The sequence below is a fragment of the Belonocnema kinseyi genome, chromosome 6 (assembly GCF_010883055.1).
Source record: "Belonocnema kinseyi isolate 2016_QV_RU_SX_M_011 chromosome 6, B_treatae_v1, whole genome shotgun sequence".
In the NCBI taxonomy this organism is placed as follows: Eukaryota; Metazoa; Arthropoda; class Insecta; order Hymenoptera; family Cynipidae; genus Belonocnema; species Belonocnema kinseyi.
Genome location: NC_046662.1, coordinates 47,790,815 through 47,811,289, shown reverse-complemented (window position 1 = coordinate 47,811,289; position 20,475 = coordinate 47,790,815). Strand labels below are relative to the sequence as shown.

Sequence of the window (20,475 nt, the reverse complement as noted above, 5' to 3'; positions counted from 1 at the left end):
TTTTCAACCACAAAATTGCATTCTTAACCAAAAATAATAACATTTATACCATTTTAACCGTTTAATTTCCTACCAAGAACAAAGTTCAATTTTTAGACAGGAAAATAATCATTTTTTACCAAATAACTAAATTTTTGAAAAAATCATTCAAATTTTGACCAAAATTGATAAATTTTATAACAGAAAGATGAATTTTTAACTCAAAAAATTTAATTTCTACCAAAAATAATGAAATTTGAATAAACTGCAAGAAATTTGAAATAAACCGTTGCATAATTTATATAACAAATTGTTAAATTTTTCACCTGAAAATTTAAATTTAGTAGAAAAAAGTTAATTTACAAATAAGTAGTTGAATCTTAGACTGAAACGACCAATTTCAAAGAGTTGAATTTTGAACCAAAACAGATTAATTTTCAACCAAACAGTTGCATTTTTAACAGGAAATGATGAAATTTGATCAAAATAATCGAATTTTTAAATAAATAATTCAATTTTTATCCAAATAGTTAAACTTCTTACAAAAACAAAATTCAATTTTCAAAACAAAAACACTAATTTCTTATAAAGGAATTTAATTTTGACCCGTAAAATAATCATTTTTTATCAAATAATATCATTTTTGAATGAATAATTCAATTTTCGACCAAATTTAATTAATTTTGAAACAAAAAGACGAATTTTCTACAAATTCATTGAATTTTTAACAAATATGTAAGTTAATTCTCAAGCAAATAGTTTAAGTTTATACAAAATTGTTAAATTGTTATCCTGAAAATTTAAATTTTGTAGAAAAAAGTTAATTTACTACCAAATACTTGAATCATAAACTGAAACAATGAATCTTCGACTAAAAAAATGTATATTTATCAAAGTAGTTCATCTTTAACAAAATTGCTAAATTTTTAAATGAAAAAGATAAATTATCAACGAAAAATGTAATAATTGATATTTCAACCAAGAACGAGTTTATTTTTAATTAAAAAAACACTTTAATTCAGTAAAAAAATATCAATTTTCAAGAAAATATTTAAATCTTGAACGGAAAAGAGATTAATTTTTTAACCAAAAAGTTGCATTTTTAACAAACAAAAAAAGATGAAATTTCTACCAGAATAGTTGAATTTTCGACCAAAGTTAATTAATTTCAAAACAAAAAGATCATTTCTGACCAATTAATTGAATTTTTGAATGAATAATTGAATTTTTGAACAAAATTCATGAATTTTAAAACAAAAAGATCATTTTTTAACAATTAATTGAATAAATAATGTAATTTTCGAAAAAAAAACGATAAACTTTTTACAAATCAATTAATTTTCGACCTGAAAATATAATTGTTCAGCAAATATGTAATTTAATTGTCAACAAAATAGTTTAAGTTTCAACAAAATTATTAAATTATTATCCTGAAAACATAAAATTTGAATAAAAAAGTTAATTTGCAACCAAATACTATCATAAACTGAAACAATGAATCTTCGAACAAAAAAATGTATATTTATCAAAGTAGTTCATCTTTAACAAAATTGCTAAATTTTTAAATGAAAAAGATTAATTATCAACGAAAAATGTAATAGTTCATATTTCAACCAAGAACGACTTTATTTTTAATTTTCAAAGAACACTTGAATTATGTCAAAAAATATAAATTTTTAAGAAAATATTTAAATCTTGTACCAAAAAATATATTAATTTTTTAATCAAAAAGTTGCATTTTTAACACAAAAAAAAGATGAAATTGCTACCAAAATAATTGAATTTTCGACTAGAATTAATGAATTTTAAAACAAAAAGATCATTTTCGACCTATTAATTACATTTTTGAATGAATAATTTAATTTTCTCTCAAAATTAATATATTTTAAAACGAAAAGATGAATTTTCTGCAAATAAATTGAATTTTCAACCTAAAAATATGAACTTTCAGCAAATAAGTAAGCTAATTTTCAACCAGATAGTTTTATTTTATACAAAATTTTTCAATTAATAATTCGAAAATTTAAATTAAAAAAAAGTTATTTCACAACCAGATATTTGGATTTTAAATTAAAATGATGAATTTTTGACCAGAAAAATGTATATTCATGAAAGTAGTTCAACTTTTAATGGAGTTACTAAGTTTCTAATAAAAATGATTAATCCTAAACGAAAAATGTAATAGTTGATATTTTAACCTAGAAAATTTTTATTCTTGATACAAAAAAACACTTTAATTCGGCAAAAAAAACTTATTTTCAATAAAATATTTGAATCTTACACGAAAAATAATTTATTTTTTCATTAAAAAGTTGAAATTTGAACCAAAGAACGATGAAATTTCTACCAAAATGGTTGAATTTTCAACCTAAAATAGCGTGTTTTCGACAAAAATATGACTCTTTAATAAACTAGTTAAATTTTCAACATGAGAATTAAATTTCCGTGCAGAATTCCTGAAAATAATTCCGGTTTTTAAATTTTATTTACTTAATTTTTTCACCTTCATACATGTACCGAAACGTTGTTGATTATTACTGCAAATGTTTTTTTTTACAGTGATTTGATAATAATAAAAATAAAAAAAACGAAAGACATAAAAAAGAGAGGAAAGGGTATTTAGTTGGTTGCCTTCTCATTTTTTTCCTCTTTTTTATTTTGTTCTAAAAGGGATAATTTTTTTCTTTATTAGGAAACAATTGTTTTCTTTTTCAAATTTCAATAAAAACATTTTATGGTGCTTGTAAAAATTTATTTATTGGTTTCTTCGTTTTATTTTCAAAAATTCTGCACTATAATTTGATTATTGGACGTGAGATAAGATTTTAAATTTGATTTTCATCTGATTTAAATTTCTTTGATTTAAATTAAGTTTTTAACCCAATTGTAGAATTTTTAACGAAACGAGATCAATTCTTAACCAAAAATATAATAGTAGAATATCCATTCAATTTGGAATTAAAGGAAAAAACGAGAAAAAGGGAAAATTTCATATAAAGAGAGAAAAAAGAGAAAATCTTTCGAAAAAGAGGAAAAAGGCAATAATGTAAATACAGTGAAACCCTTCAATAGCCCTCCCTTCTATAGCCCTTCCGAGAATTGACGCCGCGCCACAGGTAGGTGTAACAGGAAGTGTGCGGGCTGCGCGGGATCTGCGGCCTGTCACTCAGGCGAGCACTCAGGCGTAAACAAACAAAAGCGGAGCGGGCTATAAAGAGTTAGTTCCCACCCACCGCCAGCTCCAAAATCGGCACTATAGAAGAGTTTCACTGTAATTTGATGTCTGAATTGTATAATCGCTTACAACTACCTTTCTGAAAATTTGCATTTTACTTGAATAACTGCGGAAATGAAAAATTTCGGCATGAGAATAATAAAAGACACATAAATTCAAGTGAATCTGGGAATCGCTGTTGAAGAAGACAGTAAAAGACCACTCAACCAATAATTGAAGGAACTCACCGAATCACAATTTACATGATTCCCGGTTGCAAGATCAATTTTATAAAATATTCGTGAGTAATGGGAAGTTGATGTTGCCCATTACGTCGAAGAAAATTAATATTTATTTACAAAACGTGCTCTTTCATGTTGAGCTATCTCGATCCAAGTTATCGCTGCACTCGGAATTCTGCGGTGATGCTATTTGAAGACCGATTATCGTTACTTCGCACCGGCGAAAGTGAACATTGCGAAATTTTATTTTGTGTCATTTTTCATAAATTTCGTCTGACATGTATTTTCACAAAAAAAAAAAAGAAAATTCCTTTGCAGTTGAGAACATTTATCATAGCTGCAAAATTTTGTTTGAGGATTATAAAAAAAGATTATACAAATTATTTAATTATTATTATATACAAAGTATTCAGCTAAGCGAATTCATTTCGAATCAGGTAGAGTATTTTTCTGATTTGCGAACAGAATTTTTTCTAAAAATGTATGCGTACTTGAATTTTGTGCATTGTTTTTCAAAAAATCAGAATTTTTTTCATTAAACATCTATAACTTTCAGTCTAACTGAGATATTCATTATTTTCTCTTTGATTCTGATGTTTTATTTTGTTTTCAAAATCCGCCGGAAAATTGAAAAAATATTCAAAATTAACAAAATGGCAGCGGTTTTTCTGAAAAAATTAAAAATCGATTTTCTCAAAAAAATCTTACTTTAAATTTTTTGTTCTTTTTTTTGAACTTATACGTTGATAATGAAGATACCTTGAAGTTTGATGCTTGCTAAATAACTTTTGTAGGCAGGAGAATTCTTCTTTGTTAAAATAGAATTTTCTACTTTCTTGAAAACAATGATAGATACGAAAAAATATAAAGATAAAAGTTTGAACATCTAAAAAAGTTCTATGAAAAACGTCTATTGTTCTTTTGCAATGTTTTTCATAGTTCACGAACAAAATTTAAAAACTTCATTTTAAAGGGGGAAAAAATTCTCCCGGCCTCAAAAACATTGTTCAACCCGCATGATGCTGCTAAGATGACTTTCTTTTATTAGTAGAAAATTTAAAAAAAATATTTAGAAAAATAAGAAAGGTAGGATTGTTTAAAAAATCTTTTTTATTATTTTCTTCAAATTTATCAAACACGAAAAAAGTATAATCTCCTCTAAAAATTTATAATCTCAAATATTTTTGAAATTCCAAAATATTCCGAAATATGTCTAAATATTCACAAATATTCTGACATATTCCTCAATTTCCCTTTGCGCTCTACAAGTTTTTAAATATTCCAGATTATTTAAAATGATTTTAAAAAGTGTCAAAAAATGTCAAAGGAGTTTATATATGATTGTGTGATTGCAAAAAAATCAAGTATTTAAAAGGATTCGAATGAATTTCAAAATAATTTAACGGGATTTAAAAATTGTTTGAAATTAAAAAAGATTAAAGTTTATACATGATTTTTAAAAGATTTTAAGTAATTTCAAAGAATTTAAAAAAATTTTAGAAGAATTCCAAAAAGGATAAGAATTTTCAAGAGATTTCAACGATTTTAAAATACTTTTAATGAGTTCAAGAGATTTTAAGTAATTTTAAGGGATTTTGTGGTATTCCAATGGATTTAATATTGTTTAAAAAGTCGGTAAATGAATTGTAAATATTACCCAGCATTTTAAATGATTTAAGAAAAATTCAAAAAAGTTTCAGGATCTTCCTGTAATTTACAAATATTTTCAAGTATTAAGTTAAAGTTTATAATTGAATTTGAAAATATTTAAAAATATTTTTAAATATTTAAGAGCTTAAGATTTTTTAAATAAATTTAAAAGATTTTAAGTAATTCTGAAGAATTTTAGAAGAATTTTAATGACTTTCAAGAGTTGAAAGTCATTTTAAAATATAAATAATGTTCTTGAATTCTTTAAAATCTATTAAATCTCGTCAAATTTTCGGAAATTTGTAGAAATCCTTTAAAATGTATGAAATTTCTTAAATTATATATTGATTTTTTTTATCTTTTAAAATATCTTGAAGTATTTTTAAATTCAGTTTATATCTGGTTCAATTACATGGAATAATCTATAATAATTTGTAATGTTTCTAAAATCTAAAAATTTTCAAAGGCTATTTCTTTTTTGGGTAAATAACTTTTCGAGCAATTTGTTTTCGTACCTTTTGTTGTTTTTCCACAAATTTGTAATTTTTATTTTTAATTTTATTTTTATGATTAGAACCAAAACCACATGTCCTACCAAAAAGTGATTTATAACAAATTTGTAGCTCTTTTTCGAGTCAACAATTTTTGTTATTTTTATTTTATATGTTAGTTTTGTCGAATTAAACAAAAAATACGCATCATATCAAGAGGTGATTATTAACAAATTTTCAGATCTTTTTGGGAGGACGATTTTTCAAAATTCATCTTTCTTCGGATCTTGAACAATTTGACCACAAAATGGAATTTTTTATTTCTCATTATTTTTTGTGCAATCAAAATTCGAATTTTCAATTTTTCAATAAAATCCAAAAATTTGTTATGAAAATCTTGTAGGGCCTTTAAAAAGCAATGGTTTTCTTGTTTCATTTTTTTTCTATCTCGTGTGTTGTTTGGCTCAAAATTTTGATTTTTGATTTATTTAAAAATTTTTGAAAATGCTATAACTCTTAAGAATTTTCTTTTTATCGCAAAAAGTCACCAGGATAAATTGTTTTTTTTTTTAACGCTAATAATATCTGTGCATAGAATTATTAAATTCAGAAAAAAAGTTGTCTCAAAATTTTTCAAAATGCGCTCACTTTCGAATTTTTATCCAAATTGGCTGTGCAATCGATCAAATATTACTTGAAAATAAATTCTAAATTTATAAGCCCATTTTGATGCAAGTAAACGATTTATTATTGTAACCAACATTTTTTAAAAGAAATTTTTATCATTGTATGTACTTATGAAGAAAATACCGATTTTTTACGGAATTAACAGCCAATTATTTAGTAATAATTTTTTCTTAACTTTTATTAACTTTTTTTAATGTTCGATAGCGATCAACCTTTTTTATTTTTATTAGCAATTTAATTAACGTACCCATACAGGGTATATAAACTAAGATTTTGACAAATATTTCACAGACAAGGAATTATTGCTAAGTAACTTTAATTATGTTACACAAGAAACAAAATTAGTTTAAAAATACATTAGCCAAGAAAATTTTGTTTAATACATTATTAATAAAAATAAAAATAGCGGCCTGTTATCGAACTATCAACCAAGTTTAAAGAGTGTTGTAAACGGCTGATTACACAAAAAAACAAGTTTAAATGCTAAAAAATAACCGAATAATACATTTGTTAATTAACTTTGTTAAACAATTATGAAATGTTATCGATTCATTGCTATCGATTCATTGCTAAATAACTGGCTGGTAATTTTGTGAAGACAGTGGTATTTTATTTATAAATACATAAAATAATAAAAATTTGTTTAAACAATTGTTGTTTACAATAATAAATTGTTTTCTGTCATCTAAACGTTCTTAAAAATTTAGAGGTGAGTCATTTACAGTTAATTAAATTGAAAAAATTAATTTTGTAACTCCAAAAATAGCCAAATAGTGCATTCGTTAATTAAGGTAGTTTAAACAATTATCAGCTTTCATTTGGTTTTTGGTTTAACATTTTCATTGCTGTTGTACATCTTTTTTGGATAATTCCTTTCAGTTTTATCGGTATTTTTGATTGAATCCAAGAATTTGTTAAAAACCGGTATACTTCAAGAATCAAACTGTTTTTTTTCAGTTTTGTTATTAAATCAAACAAAAAAGAAACGAAATTAAAAAAATCAACGATATCAGTTCAATGCGAAATTTTATAAGCTTTCATTTTAAAAAATGGTAAAATCGGAGAATAATTTGTCTAAAAATTAGTTGAATATTCACTAAATAAGACATGGTGTACTTTTAAATTAAATCAATTTGAATTTTTACACTATCTCTTCTTTACAGAGGGTAGCCCGATGTGACCCTGACCAGGACCACACCAGTAGCCATGATCAGGGCCACATCAGGAATCTGGATCGAATTAGGCATTTTCTCCACGGGTTTAGTTGTAAATTAACTTTTCTTTTGAAAATAAAATTTTCTTGTTAAAAATATAACTGTTCTGAAGAAAACTCGTCCTTTTGGCATGAGAATTCATTTTTTCTGCTTGAAAGTCTGCCATTATATTTTTGATTTGAAATTCATCTTAAATTAAATTAATACATAAATTGGAAAAAGTTTTAAAATAATTTAAATTATTTTTATTTAAAATTTGTATTACTTATTTGAAAATTTTATTAGTTTCTTAACAAAATTAATTGTATTTTTTTTTTTTTTGAAAATTCAACAGTTTGGTTGAAATTTTTTTCTTCCTTGAATTAAAAATCTTTTTTTGATGAATATTTTAACTATTTTTTCGAAAATTTGTCCTTTCGGTCAGGAAATTTATCTTTTTAATTATTCTTAATTTACCTTTTTAATTTCGCTTTTTAATCACAAAGAATAAATTTTAATACGGAAAAGACGTGTTTTCTTTGAAAGTGTTATATTTTTAACTCGCAAATATAAATTTTGAAGAGAAAAGTTAATTTACAATCAAACAGTTGCATTTTCATGTAAATCGATAATATTAATCTTATTAATATTTATAATATTTAATATTAATTTTTAATGCACAGTTACTAATCTTTTTTGAAATATTAAATTTATGCGTTAAAAGTGTATTAGGATAACGGTTTTATTGAGAAAAAAATAATATTAGGTTTTGAAATTTTCAAAATGTGGGGTAAAAGAACACGGAGGGTTTTCAGAAGTTTTTAAATGATAACAAAACAATTAAAACTATACAGATTTTTTTTTTAATTTGTCAAGTTTCACGAAAATGAAAGACATTTTTTCAGTTTCCGAGAAAGAATTTTTCTTAGATTCGTGTAAAAATTTTTAATCAATTTTTCATTTTTAAAATATAATTTAAAGAGAAAATTTTTAAAAAATTTTACACATATTAAATGTTCTACACTTTGGTAAAGAGTTTAGAAGATTTGAAAGCAAAACTTTTTAATTTGGTAAGCTTATAAAATAAAAACAAATACAAAATCGAGTAAGTTGAAGAAATAATTAGTAGAATTGAAGAGATTCAAAATGAATTTTAAACATTAAAAGATTGTTAGAAATGCAAATTTTTAAAAATTTCAAAGCTAAACATTAGGAGCCAGCAAATAATTTAAAAAGTTTTTAAGAGAATACAAAAATTTTCCTAAAATCATGTACGTTATTTTCTCACACGTCTGAAATATTCAAAAGAATTTTTTCAAACATTTTTTTACCCAAGAAAGTTAATATTTTTGTTCACAAATTTCACATCTAGGTTTTAAATTTAAAACATGTTCTTAAAAATAAAATTCCTTTACTCACAAAAATTCTACTTTTTGGTTGAAAATTCGTCTTTTTTATAGTAAATTAAACCCTTTGATCAAAAATTTATTTTTCAAATAAAAATTTATCTTTTTGGTTGAGAATTCTTGAATTTTGTTAAAAATTTGTTGTTTTTTTGCAAAACGAAATCTAATTGTTTAAAATTTTTAAAACTAAGTTTTAAAGTTGAACTACTTTCTCAAAAATAAAAAAAACTCGATCTCTCTTGAAAATTCAACTTTTTGGTTGAGAATTCTTGAATTGTGTAAAAAATTCGTTTCTTTCGGAATGAAATTAATATTTTTATTTAAAAATTCATCTTTTTAAATAAAAAATTTAATAACTAGGTTTTAAATTTGAAATACTTTTTAAAAAAATTAATTTCATTCTTTCTTAAAAACTCTAATTTTTAGTTATGAATTTTTTAATTTTTATTGGCAATTCGTCTTTTTGGTAGTAAATCAAACTTTTTGTTAAAAAATTCATTTTTTTTTAGTTGAAAATACAACATTTTGGTCGTGAATTCAAAATTTTAGTAATTTTAGTAATTGAAAATTTACGTATTCCATTTTTGATACATAATAATTGTATTTAATTATTTAAAAGTTAATTTTAAACTTTAAAAAAATTTTATAAATTCAGATTTTCAAAGATTTCAAAGCTAAACTTTAGGAGTCTTCAAATAATTCAGAAAGTTTTCAAGAGAATAAAAAAATTTTCTTAAAATCTTCTAGATTATTTTCCGACACGTCCGAAATATTCAAAAAATTTGTCTCAAATTTTCTCAAAAATCTTATGAAAATTATATTTATATAAATTTAAAAACAAACTCCTATTTGCATCAAAAAGATCACATTTTAGAGTTTCTTGAAAATGCTACTTTTTGGTTTAAAATTATTTTAAGTTTATTGAAAATTCGTCTTTTTATAGTAAATTAAACCTTTTGCTTAATATTTTATTTTTAAGTTAAGAATTCATCTTTTTGGCTAAGAGCTTTCGAATTTTGTTAAAAGCTCTTTGTTTTTATGGCAAAATAAAATCTTATTGTTTAAAAATTTTAAAACTAGGTTTTGAAGTTTAACTACATTCTTAAAAATTAAAAGAAATTCTTTTTCTCTTAAAAATTAAAAATTTAGTTGACGATTCTTGAATTTTTTTGAAAATTTGTCTTTCCTGGTAGTAATATAAACTTGTTCTTAAAAAATTTATCTTTTTTAGTTAAAATTCAAGCTTTTGGTTGAGAATTCTTGAATTGTGTTAAAAATTCGTTTGTTTTTTTTTTGAAGAAAATTAAGCTTTTTGTTTAAAAATTCATCTTTTTGATAAAAATTTTAACAACTAGGTTTTAAATTTAAAATATTTTCTTAGAAATAAAAAATAAATTTCATTCTTTCTTAAATATTCTAATTTTTGGTTACGAGTTTTTTTTTGTTTGATTGAAAATTCGTCTTTTTGGTAGTAATAAAAACGTTTTGTTTTTAAATTCTTTTTTTTTTTAGTTGAAAATACAACTTTTGGGTCTGGAATTCAATATTTTAGTAATTTTAGTATTTCAAAACATACGTAGTCCATTTTTGAAATATAATAATTGTAGTTAATTATTTAAAAATGAATTTTAAACTTTAAAAGATTTTTATAAATGCAGATTTTCAAAGATTTCAAAGCTAAACTTTAAGAGCCTTCAAATAATTTGGAAAGTTTTCAAGAGAATGAAAAAATTTTCTTAAAATCTTCTAGATTATTTTCCGACGCGTCTAAAATATTCAAAACTCTGTTTTTAAATATTCTCCAAAGTCTTCTGAAAATTATATTTATATAAATTTTAAAACAAAATTATATTTATATAAATTTAAAAACAAACTTCTATTTTCATTTAAAAGATCACATTTTAGAGTTCGTTATTTAATTTTAATAGAAAACAATATTTGATGATTTATGATATTCCTTGTTTGTAATGTACAGATATAATAATTATATTTATTATTTAGTGGTATTATATAAATAAATCATATTTCTATTCCTGATACTAAAATTGCTAAAAGTAATTAATAAATTATTAAATAATGAACAATAATAGTGTTTATTTTATTTATATTTGCATAAATAGCTCATAAATTAATAATCAAGGAACTATGTACAGCAGGTCTAAATTTCGGGAATTGAAATATTTGTGAGAATTTAATAATTCTTTTATTTTATAATTTCTGAAGATCCATATATTTTTTTTATTAATTAATTAATTAATTAATTCGTAACTGTCCAAGTAACGGTTGGTTTACCATATAATATTTTTTGTCAATTACAGATCTAGTAGCAGTGGTTTTATGCAATGTTGAAGAAAGTCGACAAGATGATACGAAGAGAAGCTTCCTTGCTCGAAGAGCTATTGATGGAAGCAGAGGAAGGTATGTAGCAATAAACGAATAATTAGTGCTAATTGGTTTATTTCAAAAATTCTTCAACAATTGAATATGGGTCAATATTTTTTAAGGAAATACTATGAGGCTAAAGATGACGGCTTCTTTGATGACTATGGTTTCGAAAAAGGCCAGTATCGATTCGGTAAGTTAACATTGTTTTGAGATAATTCGATTGCAACCAGAACTTAGCATTATTTTAAAACATTAACTTTTTTTTCTACAATTCTGGAATTTTATTTAAAAACATTTTTTTTAAAATTAATCTTGTTGTTCGAAATTTCATATTTTTGGATACAAATTTAACAACTAGGTTTTAAAGTTGAACTAATTTTTTTAAAATAAAAGAATAATTCTTTCTCTTTTAGAACTTCAACTTTTTGATTGAGAATTCTGGAATTTTTTTAACAATTATTTTTTTTAGAAAATTAATCTTTATGTTTAAAAATTCATCTTTTTGATTACAAATTTAAAACTAGGTTTTAAATTTAAAATACTTTATTAAAAATAAAATTCTTTCTTTAAATTCTACCTTTTAGTTAGAATTTTTTTTAATCTGATTGAAAATTCGTCTTTTTTGGTAGCAAATTAAACCTTTTGTTTAAAAATTCATTTTTTATTTAAAAAGTCAACTTTTTGTTTGAAAATTCCTGAACTTTGTTCCAAATTATTTTTTTTCGGATGAAAGTTAATCTGTTTGTTTAGAAACATAAAATTCTTTCTTAAAAATAAAAAGTATATTTCTTTCTTTGTTAAAATATACTTTTTGTTTATGAATTTTTAAATTTCTTTGACAATTCGTCTTAGGTAATAAATTAAAATTTTTGTTTAAAAATTCAACTTTTTTCATTAAAAATTCCATTTTTTGGTTCATAATTCTTAAATTTTGCAAAAAATTGTTATTTAAAAAAAATATAATCTTTTTGCTTCAAAACATAACAACTGGGTATCAAATTTTAACTACTTTCTTAAAAATTGGAAAAGTCTTTTTTTCTTAAAAGTGTAAGTTGTTCATGAAGAATTTCAGATTATCTATTACTTTTTTATTAAGAATTTCTGATTAATCATTAGTTAATTTTTCTTTTCACTTGGCTTCTTAAAAATTAAAAAAATTCTTAAAAGTTCAATTTTTTGGTTAAGAATTTTGGAATTTCATTGAAAGTTTATCTTTTCTGGTAGTAAATTAAACTTTTTCTTCAAAAATTCATCTTTGTTAGTTAAAATTCAACTTTTTGGTTGAGAATTCATGAATTTTTTTAAAAAATCTTTTTTTTTAGAAAATGAATCTATTTGTTTAAAAATTTATCTGTTTGATTAAAAATTCAAAAAAAGGTTTTAAATTTAAAATACTTTCTTAAAAATAAAAAATTAATCTTTTTTCTTAATAATTCTACTTTTTGGTTTAAAATTTTTTTAATTTGATTGAAAATTCGTCTTTTTTGGTTGAGAATTCTTGAATTTTGTTAAACATTCTTTTTTTGTGGAGAAAACTAAACTTTTTTTAAGCTTATATTTTTGATTAAAAATTTAAGAATGATGTTTTAAATTTAAAATAATTTCTTAAAAATTAAAAAAAGGTTTCTTTCTTAAAAGTTCAAGTTTTTTATAAAGGGTTTCTGATTATCCATGACTTTTTAATCGAGAATTTCTGATTAACCATTAGTTAATTTTTCTTTTAACTTGGCTTCTTAAAAATTAAAAAAGACTTTCTTTCTTAAAAGTTCAATTTTTTGCTTAAGAATTTTGGAATGTCATTGAATTTTTGTCTTTTCTGGTAGTAAATTAAACTTTTTCTTAAAAAATTCATCTTTATTAGTTAAAATTAAACTTTTTGGTTGAGAATTCATGAATTAAAAAAAAAATTTTATATAAAATTAATTTTTTTTTTAATTTCTAATTTTTCGTTTAAACTTTTTTTTTTTAATTTGAGTAAAAATTCGTATTTTTTGGTAGTAAATTAAACCTTTTGTTACAAAATTTATTTTTTTCAGTTGAAAATTCTAGTTTTTGGTTGAAAATTCTTGAATTTTGTTAAATAATCGTTTTTTTTTCGAAACAAAATTAATCTTTTTGATCAAAAATTTAACAACTAGATTTTTAATTTTAGCTGCTTAGATTAACCATCAGTTAATTTTTTTCAATTCTTGAATTTTGTTTAAAAAAATTTTTTCGCAAAAATATTTAGTTTTCTGTTTAAGATTTCAACAACTGTGTTTTTAATTTAAAATACTTTCATGAAAATGAAAAAAGTCTTTCTTTCTTAAAAGTTAAACTTTTTGGTTAGGAATTCGAAATACTTTCGTAAAAATAAAAAATAAATTTCTTTCTTTCTTTAAAAGTACCCTTTTTGGTTTTAAATTTTTTCATTTTGCTGCAAATTCGCTTTTTTGGTACTTAATTAAACTTTTATATTTCAGTTAGAAATTCTACTTTTTGGTTGAGAATTCTTGAATTTTGTCAAAAATTTGTTTTCTTTTTTTCGGAAAAAATGTATCCTTTTCTTAAAAAATTGAACTAGTGGAGTTTAAATTAAATAACTTTCTTAACAATTAAAATAAGTCTTTCTTTCTTAGAAGTTCAAATTTTTGGCTAAGATTTTTTTAATTTTATTGAAGACTTGTCTTTTCTGGTGGTAAATTAAACTTTTCCTTTAAAAATTCAACTTTTTATTGAGAATTCGTGAAGGTTGTTAAAAAATTTGTTTCTTCAGAAGAAAATTAATATGTCTGTTTAAAAATTCATCTTTCTAATTAGGAATTGAACAACTAGGTTTACCATTTTTTGTAATACTTAAAAATAAAAATAAACTTTCTTTTTTGAAAATTCTACTTTTTGGTCACGAATTTTTATAATTTTTTTTTTAAATTCATCTTTTTTGGTAGTAAATTAAACCCTTTGTTGCAAAAACGTTTTTTTTTAAATTTAAAACTAGGTTTTAAATTTAAAATGATTTCTTTAAAATTAAAATAAATTTTCTTTCTTTTTAAAAATTCTGCGTTGACGTTATAATTTTTTTTTAATTTGATTGAAAATTCGTCTTTTTTGATAGTAAATTAAACTTTTTGTTCAAAAATTTATCATTTTTAGTTTTAAATTCAATTATTTGGTCGAGAATTTATACTTTTAGTAATTTAGTCATTTAAAATCTACGTATTCCATTTTTTGAATATAATAATTATAATTAACGCATTTTGGTAAGAATAACCAAATTTAATAAAAATTACATGACTATAAACAGAAAAAATAGGGATTATAAACAAAAGATAAACTTTCAATTGAAAATGTTTTTATTTGCGACAATAAAACATGGTTAACACAGGTTTCGAATAACAAATATTTTCGTAAAAATAATTTTTTACCGAATCTCAAGTTGGAAAAAACAGAAAATCAGCCAAAGGTTAATAAAAAAGTCACGAAAGACAAGTTGACGGTCATTAATCGCCTGAAGTGTGGAAATGGACGCCCTTTATTATTTGTGTCGAATCCCAGTGGGCCAAGAAATTAAGGATGTCCTAGAGATGCCTTAAGGACATCCCTAAGACGTCTTTTGACCTCCCTAAGATGTTCTCAAGAAGTATAATGTCAGTACCAAAGACGTCCCGGGAACTTCCTATGTTTTTAAGACATCTTTAGGACATCTTTAGGACATAGACGTCTTAGAGACGTTGATAGGACTAACACCGGAAGTCCTATAAACGTCCCAAGGACTTTCTAGGAATGTTCATGGTTTGGTGTTTACTGGCTCGTTTATTCATATTGGCTTATTTTATTAGATTAACCATTAGTTCATTTTTCTTTTCACTTAGAATTTGTTAAACGATGAACTAGTCCTCTCTGAAAGACTAGTTAAAACTCTTTGATGTTTTATTTCCCTGCTGGAGGAGAGACAGCTGCTTGGGCTTGTGCTCCAGCTTGCGGGGGTGTTCCTGGGGGCATTCCCCCTGCGCTTGAAATTTGTTGATTATATGCAGCAAGTTTTTGTTGGTATTGCTGTGCTGCTTGTTGGTATTCTTGTCGGTATTGTGCTTGTCCTTCCGGCGAATTAGGACAGTACTGGGCTGAAGCTAATTCTATAACAAGCCAGTAAATGTTTAGGAAATTTAGAAGTTGAAAAATTGATGATGAAGGATGTCCTAGAGACGTCTTCGGGACATCCCAGAGATATCTGTTGGACATCCTAGGGATGCTCTCAAGACGCGTAATTTCAGTTCGAAAAATGTCCCGAAAATGTCCTATCTTTAAGTAGTCTTTGGGACATTACTAGGGCCGGCGATGCTCGACTCGCATCCTTTACCTGCTTAGTATACCCCCACCATGGAATCCACCACGTTACCCCTCGCTTGTTTGTTCTCATCTAGGATTGTATCTTAGAAAGCTAGCGCACCTGAGATATTTAAACTGAACATTGTAGACAGCAATTATAAATTTTGTTTTCCGAATTCCCGACCATAAAATTAAGATGTCGTTCCGTTTGGTGCCGGGCGGCTTTTATTTGTTCGCGGTCTACCTGCTCGTTTTACCCTCTCCACTCGACTTCCCCTCACGTCGCTAACTGAGCAAGAGCGCTGTGTCGAGCTTTGCCAGCGGGGAGCCTCTTTGTCTCAATAAGGAATAAAATACCAAACATAAGAATGTTCTAATTTTGCAATTAGCAATTTAAAAATATTGTATTCAGAATCAACGTTTTTCTTTTTGCGCTTTAAACGATTTGTCACTTGCAATCAGAAGATTAAAATTAGAATAAGTTATCGCAGATTTTAGTTTATGCTTTTGAACCTGGTGAACTAGCATTCTGGATTTTTCCGGAGTATAGTTGAAAATGCAACAGTTCATTTTGTAGAAAATTCCTCTATTGACATGTCAACTACTAAATTTGGTTGAAAACTCAAACTTTAAAAATCCAACTGTTGAATTTTGTGCGAAAATCGCGTATTGTTAATTAAGATGTGTAATTTTGTAAGAGATTTGTCTCTGGGAAATTTAAATTTAAAACTTCAACAGAATATATTAATTTTTACCCCATTCTCTATAATAATCTTATTCTTAAAAAGATAAATTTTCAACAACAAAAAAATAGAATAGATAAATTTTCCAATTAAAAAACTAGTTTTCAGAAAAATAATTCATTTTGTAACCAAAGAGATAAATATCACACTAAAATGATAAAGTTCAAACCAAGCAAGCATTTTTGTTAGTTAAAAAAATTAATATTAAATTTGAAAAAAAAAATTTCAACCAAAGAGGTAAATTTTCAACTGAAATGATCAATCGTAAACAAACAGAAAAATAAATTTTTAACAAAGAAGTCCAACTATTAAGTTTAAAAACGCATTAATTTTCAGCTGCTAATTCTTTGAAAGTATAGAATTTTAAGCATTCCTTTTAAATTGTTAAATTTCACATTACAGTTAAAAATTAGTCATTTAAATAAGCATTGGTTTTGATGATTTTTTCAGCTATCAAATGTAATTATAATAAACACAATTTTTTATTTATTATGTCCAATTTTGAAAAAATACAATTATTAAATACCATTTTAATCCATAATATTCAAATTTAGATGTACTATTGTTATCTTTTGAAAGATTAGGCGTTTATATAATAATAATAAAAAAAGTTGTATTTTAAAATTAATTTTTTTAAATAAAAACTAATTCGTCTTTTTTGGTAGAAAATAATCTTCTTTGAAAATTAATTTTCTTAGTTTAAAATTAATTTCCACCAAGAAAAATTTATATAATAACATAAAAATTCAATTTTTCAGTTTACAATGAATTTGGTTGAAAATTTAACTATTTTCTTGAAAAGTCGCTATTTTTTCCTCAACAATTTATTCTTAAACTTAAAGTTTAACTTTTTCATTTATAGTTGAATTTAAAAAAAATCAACTATTAGTTTAAAATTTCCTGTATTAAAAATTCTTATTTTGGTACATTATTATTCTTGTTGGTTAAGACTTCATATAAATATTTATATTAAACTATTTGGTTAAAAACAAAAATATTTTCTGGAATTGAAAATTTACATTGTTATTAAACATTCATATTTCCATATAAAAAATTGGACTATTTCGTACAAAACCCCGTTTTTAATATTGAAAGTATATTTAAAAAGATTTGAACATTTTTCCAAAATTGTCAGAACAATAATCTGGAATATATTTCGTCATTTTTTTAAATTTTGCAGGCTTTATTAAAAATAGTAGGAAAAATTCGAATCATTTTAAACGATATTCAGAAGTTTTAAAAGAATTTCAAAAATAACTTAAAAGTTGAAAAGATTCGAAATAATTAAAAATAAAGTTATATCTGAAAATTATATTAAGATTCCTAAGACAAATTAAAAATTAAAAAATCAAACAAATGTAAGAGATATTTGGATATTTAAAAAAAAATTAAAAATAATTTAACATTTCAACAGATTCTTACAAAATTTCCCCGAAAATATAGATTTTTGAATATTTTAAAATAAAATTTTGAAGCCATTAAGTGTTTTTAAAGTTGGAAGTTAATGAAAAAGTTTTCTTACGATCTTTGGGATAATTTTCAATGATTTTTTTGTTTCAAAAATTATTTTTTACAGAATACTTAAAAGGAGTTTCTAACAAAAACAAATTTGGAAGAATAAATAAAAATGGAACAATTATTATCTTAAAGAGATTGAAAAATAATTGAAAATTTGGAATGATTCTAAAAATTATTTCACAAAATATATATTTTTGAAGATCTTTCAATAAGATTTTCTTGTTTTTAAATGATTTTATAAGATTTTAACATAATAAAAATATATAATTAAGATTCCTGTAAATTTTTAAAATGATTTTTCTCTTTAAAAATTATATTAAAAAGAATATTAAACAAAGTTCCAAAACAAGTTTTCATGCATAAATAACAATTCAACCAATTTTATACAAAATTATCATTATTATAAAAAAAGGAATTTTTAACCATTTATATAGCTTGAGATTAAGTTGAATATCTAAGTTAGTCACCAATGTCAATAAAAATGTATTGATTAATATTTTTAAGAAAAATTTATAATGTTACAGTATTAATTATAAAATATTGCAGAACTTTTGAATTATTTTTTTCATAAGGTTAATGAATTTTAAACTAAAAAGGTTAAATAAGTGAATAATATGTAAGATAGCAACTTTAGTTCATTTTTTAATTAGAATCGTGTAAATTTTATAAATTCCAAACTTTGTGTGTGTGAAACTCAATTATTTTAGAATTTTTAAATGGCAAAATTATCTAATTTCAAATGGAAAGCAATAATAGTTCAAAAATTTTTAATTTATAGATAATGTTCCTAGACGAAGTATTGCAGATTTATACGAGTACATAAAAAATTGCAGTCGAATCTCACTTTTAAAACGTTAAAAATGGTAAAATTTGCAGTTTTTAATTTCCAGTTTAAATTTGCTCAAAACAGAATGAATTTAAATTCTGAACTTTCCAAAACTAAGTAAGATTTATATTATATAAAGGTATTCCATTATGATACATTAAAAAAAATTTTACATGAACACATTATTTTTTGAAAATGTATTTTCTATAATTTTCAATAATTTAACGTTTTTTTAAGTTATCTTGCAAGAAATTCGTATAGAAACAATATTTTCATATAAAAAATTTCTCTGAAGACTATTTTTGTTAATATTATAAACAACTTTAATAAACAAATGCATTATTTAGGCATTTGTCGTTAGAAAAATTCGTCTTTTTCAATGTCAATTTTTAAAAATTAGAAACCTCATGATAATTTCAGGAAAATTCATAATTTGTTGATAAATCTTATAATTTTTTTAACAAATTTAATAAAACAATTCATTATTTGGGCATTTGTCGACGGAAAAACTTTTTTTTTCAATGTCAGTCCTTTTAATTGGGAACTTTACAAGGAATGGTTGAACAATACATTTAATATTTGTTATAAATCAATTCTGTAAAATACGTATGTATTTAAAACGTCTTGTACTGGCCAACTTTAAGTATTGAATGAAAAAAAGAACTTTTTTCTGAAATTAAAAGGACTGACTGAAAAAAACGAGTTTTTACGTCGACAAATGTCCGAATAATGCATTTTTAAATTATATGTGTTTAACAGAAACATAAAATTAATTAACTAATTATAAATTTTGCTGAAATCATTGTAAAGTTTCCTATTGAAAGAACTGACATTGAAAAAGACGAGTTTTGCCGTCAACAAATGCCAAAATAGTGCATTTGTTTATTAAATTTGTTAAAAAAATTATAAAATTCATGAAATTATTATAAAGTTGCTGAAATTAACATGAAGTTCTCAATTAGAAGAATGGACATCGAAAAAGAAAATGAATTTTTCGTCAAAACATGACCGAATAATGCATTTGTTTATTAAGTTTGTTTGATAAAATCATAAAATTTATCAACAAATTATGAATTTTTCTGAAATTATCATGAGGTTCCTAATTTCAAATAATTGACATTGAAAAAAACGAATTCTTCTGACGACAAATGCCTGAATGCTGCATCTGTTATTTAAATTTGTTTATAATATGAACAAGAATAGTCTAAAGAGAAATTTTTCTTATTAAAATATTGTTTCCATTCAAATTTCTTACAATATAACTTTTTAAAAACCGTTAAAATATTGAAAATCATAGAAAACACATTTGCAACAAATTATTTGTTTATACAAATTTAGTTTGTTCATTGTATCATGAAGGAATATCTTTATATAATGTAAATCCATTAAACTTCGGTGATGACCACAATTTTCCTATTATTGACGAGCACCGGTAACGTCAAATAGAAAAAATTGTCATTTTTTTCGTCATATTTGTTTATTTATAAGAAAATTAAAAAAAAATCATGTTCGACAATATTATTTGAAATTTTATCAGCTTTAAAAAAGAAAACATTCAAATCGGTCCACAGGTTCACCCGGGATCGTACTTTGAACCAAAAAATTTACTTTTTTCCCACTGTAGGACGTGAGTCGGGCATCGCCCGCGCCGTCTCTAAACGTAATAAAAACGTAATCAAAACCAAAGCAAAATATTAAAACAATAATTTATAATAAATAAATCCCTAACATAAAGGATAACACAGGCCAACAATTCTCAGAACCAGAGACCAGACCTACTATACCCGAAGGTTTTTGCTGCGCTGAATCCGAATCTGACCTCAGAAAAATTCC

General features: G+C 23.5%; 1 protein-coding gene across 1 annotated transcript in view; it reads left to right on the top strand.

Annotated features, from left to right (window-relative positions):
* Positions 1 to 20,475, top strand: part of LOC117174531 — a 66,113-nt gene that overhangs the window by 16,296 nt on the left and 29,342 nt on the right. Inside the window, exons 2-3 of the mRNA XM_033363734.1 lie at positions 11,181 to 11,280; positions 11,367 to 11,437. Coding sequence (XP_033219625.1) covers positions 11,181 to 11,280; positions 11,367 to 11,437 — 171 coding nt within the window. The remainder of the gene's footprint in view (positions 1 to 11,180; positions 11,281 to 11,366; positions 11,438 to 20,475) is intronic.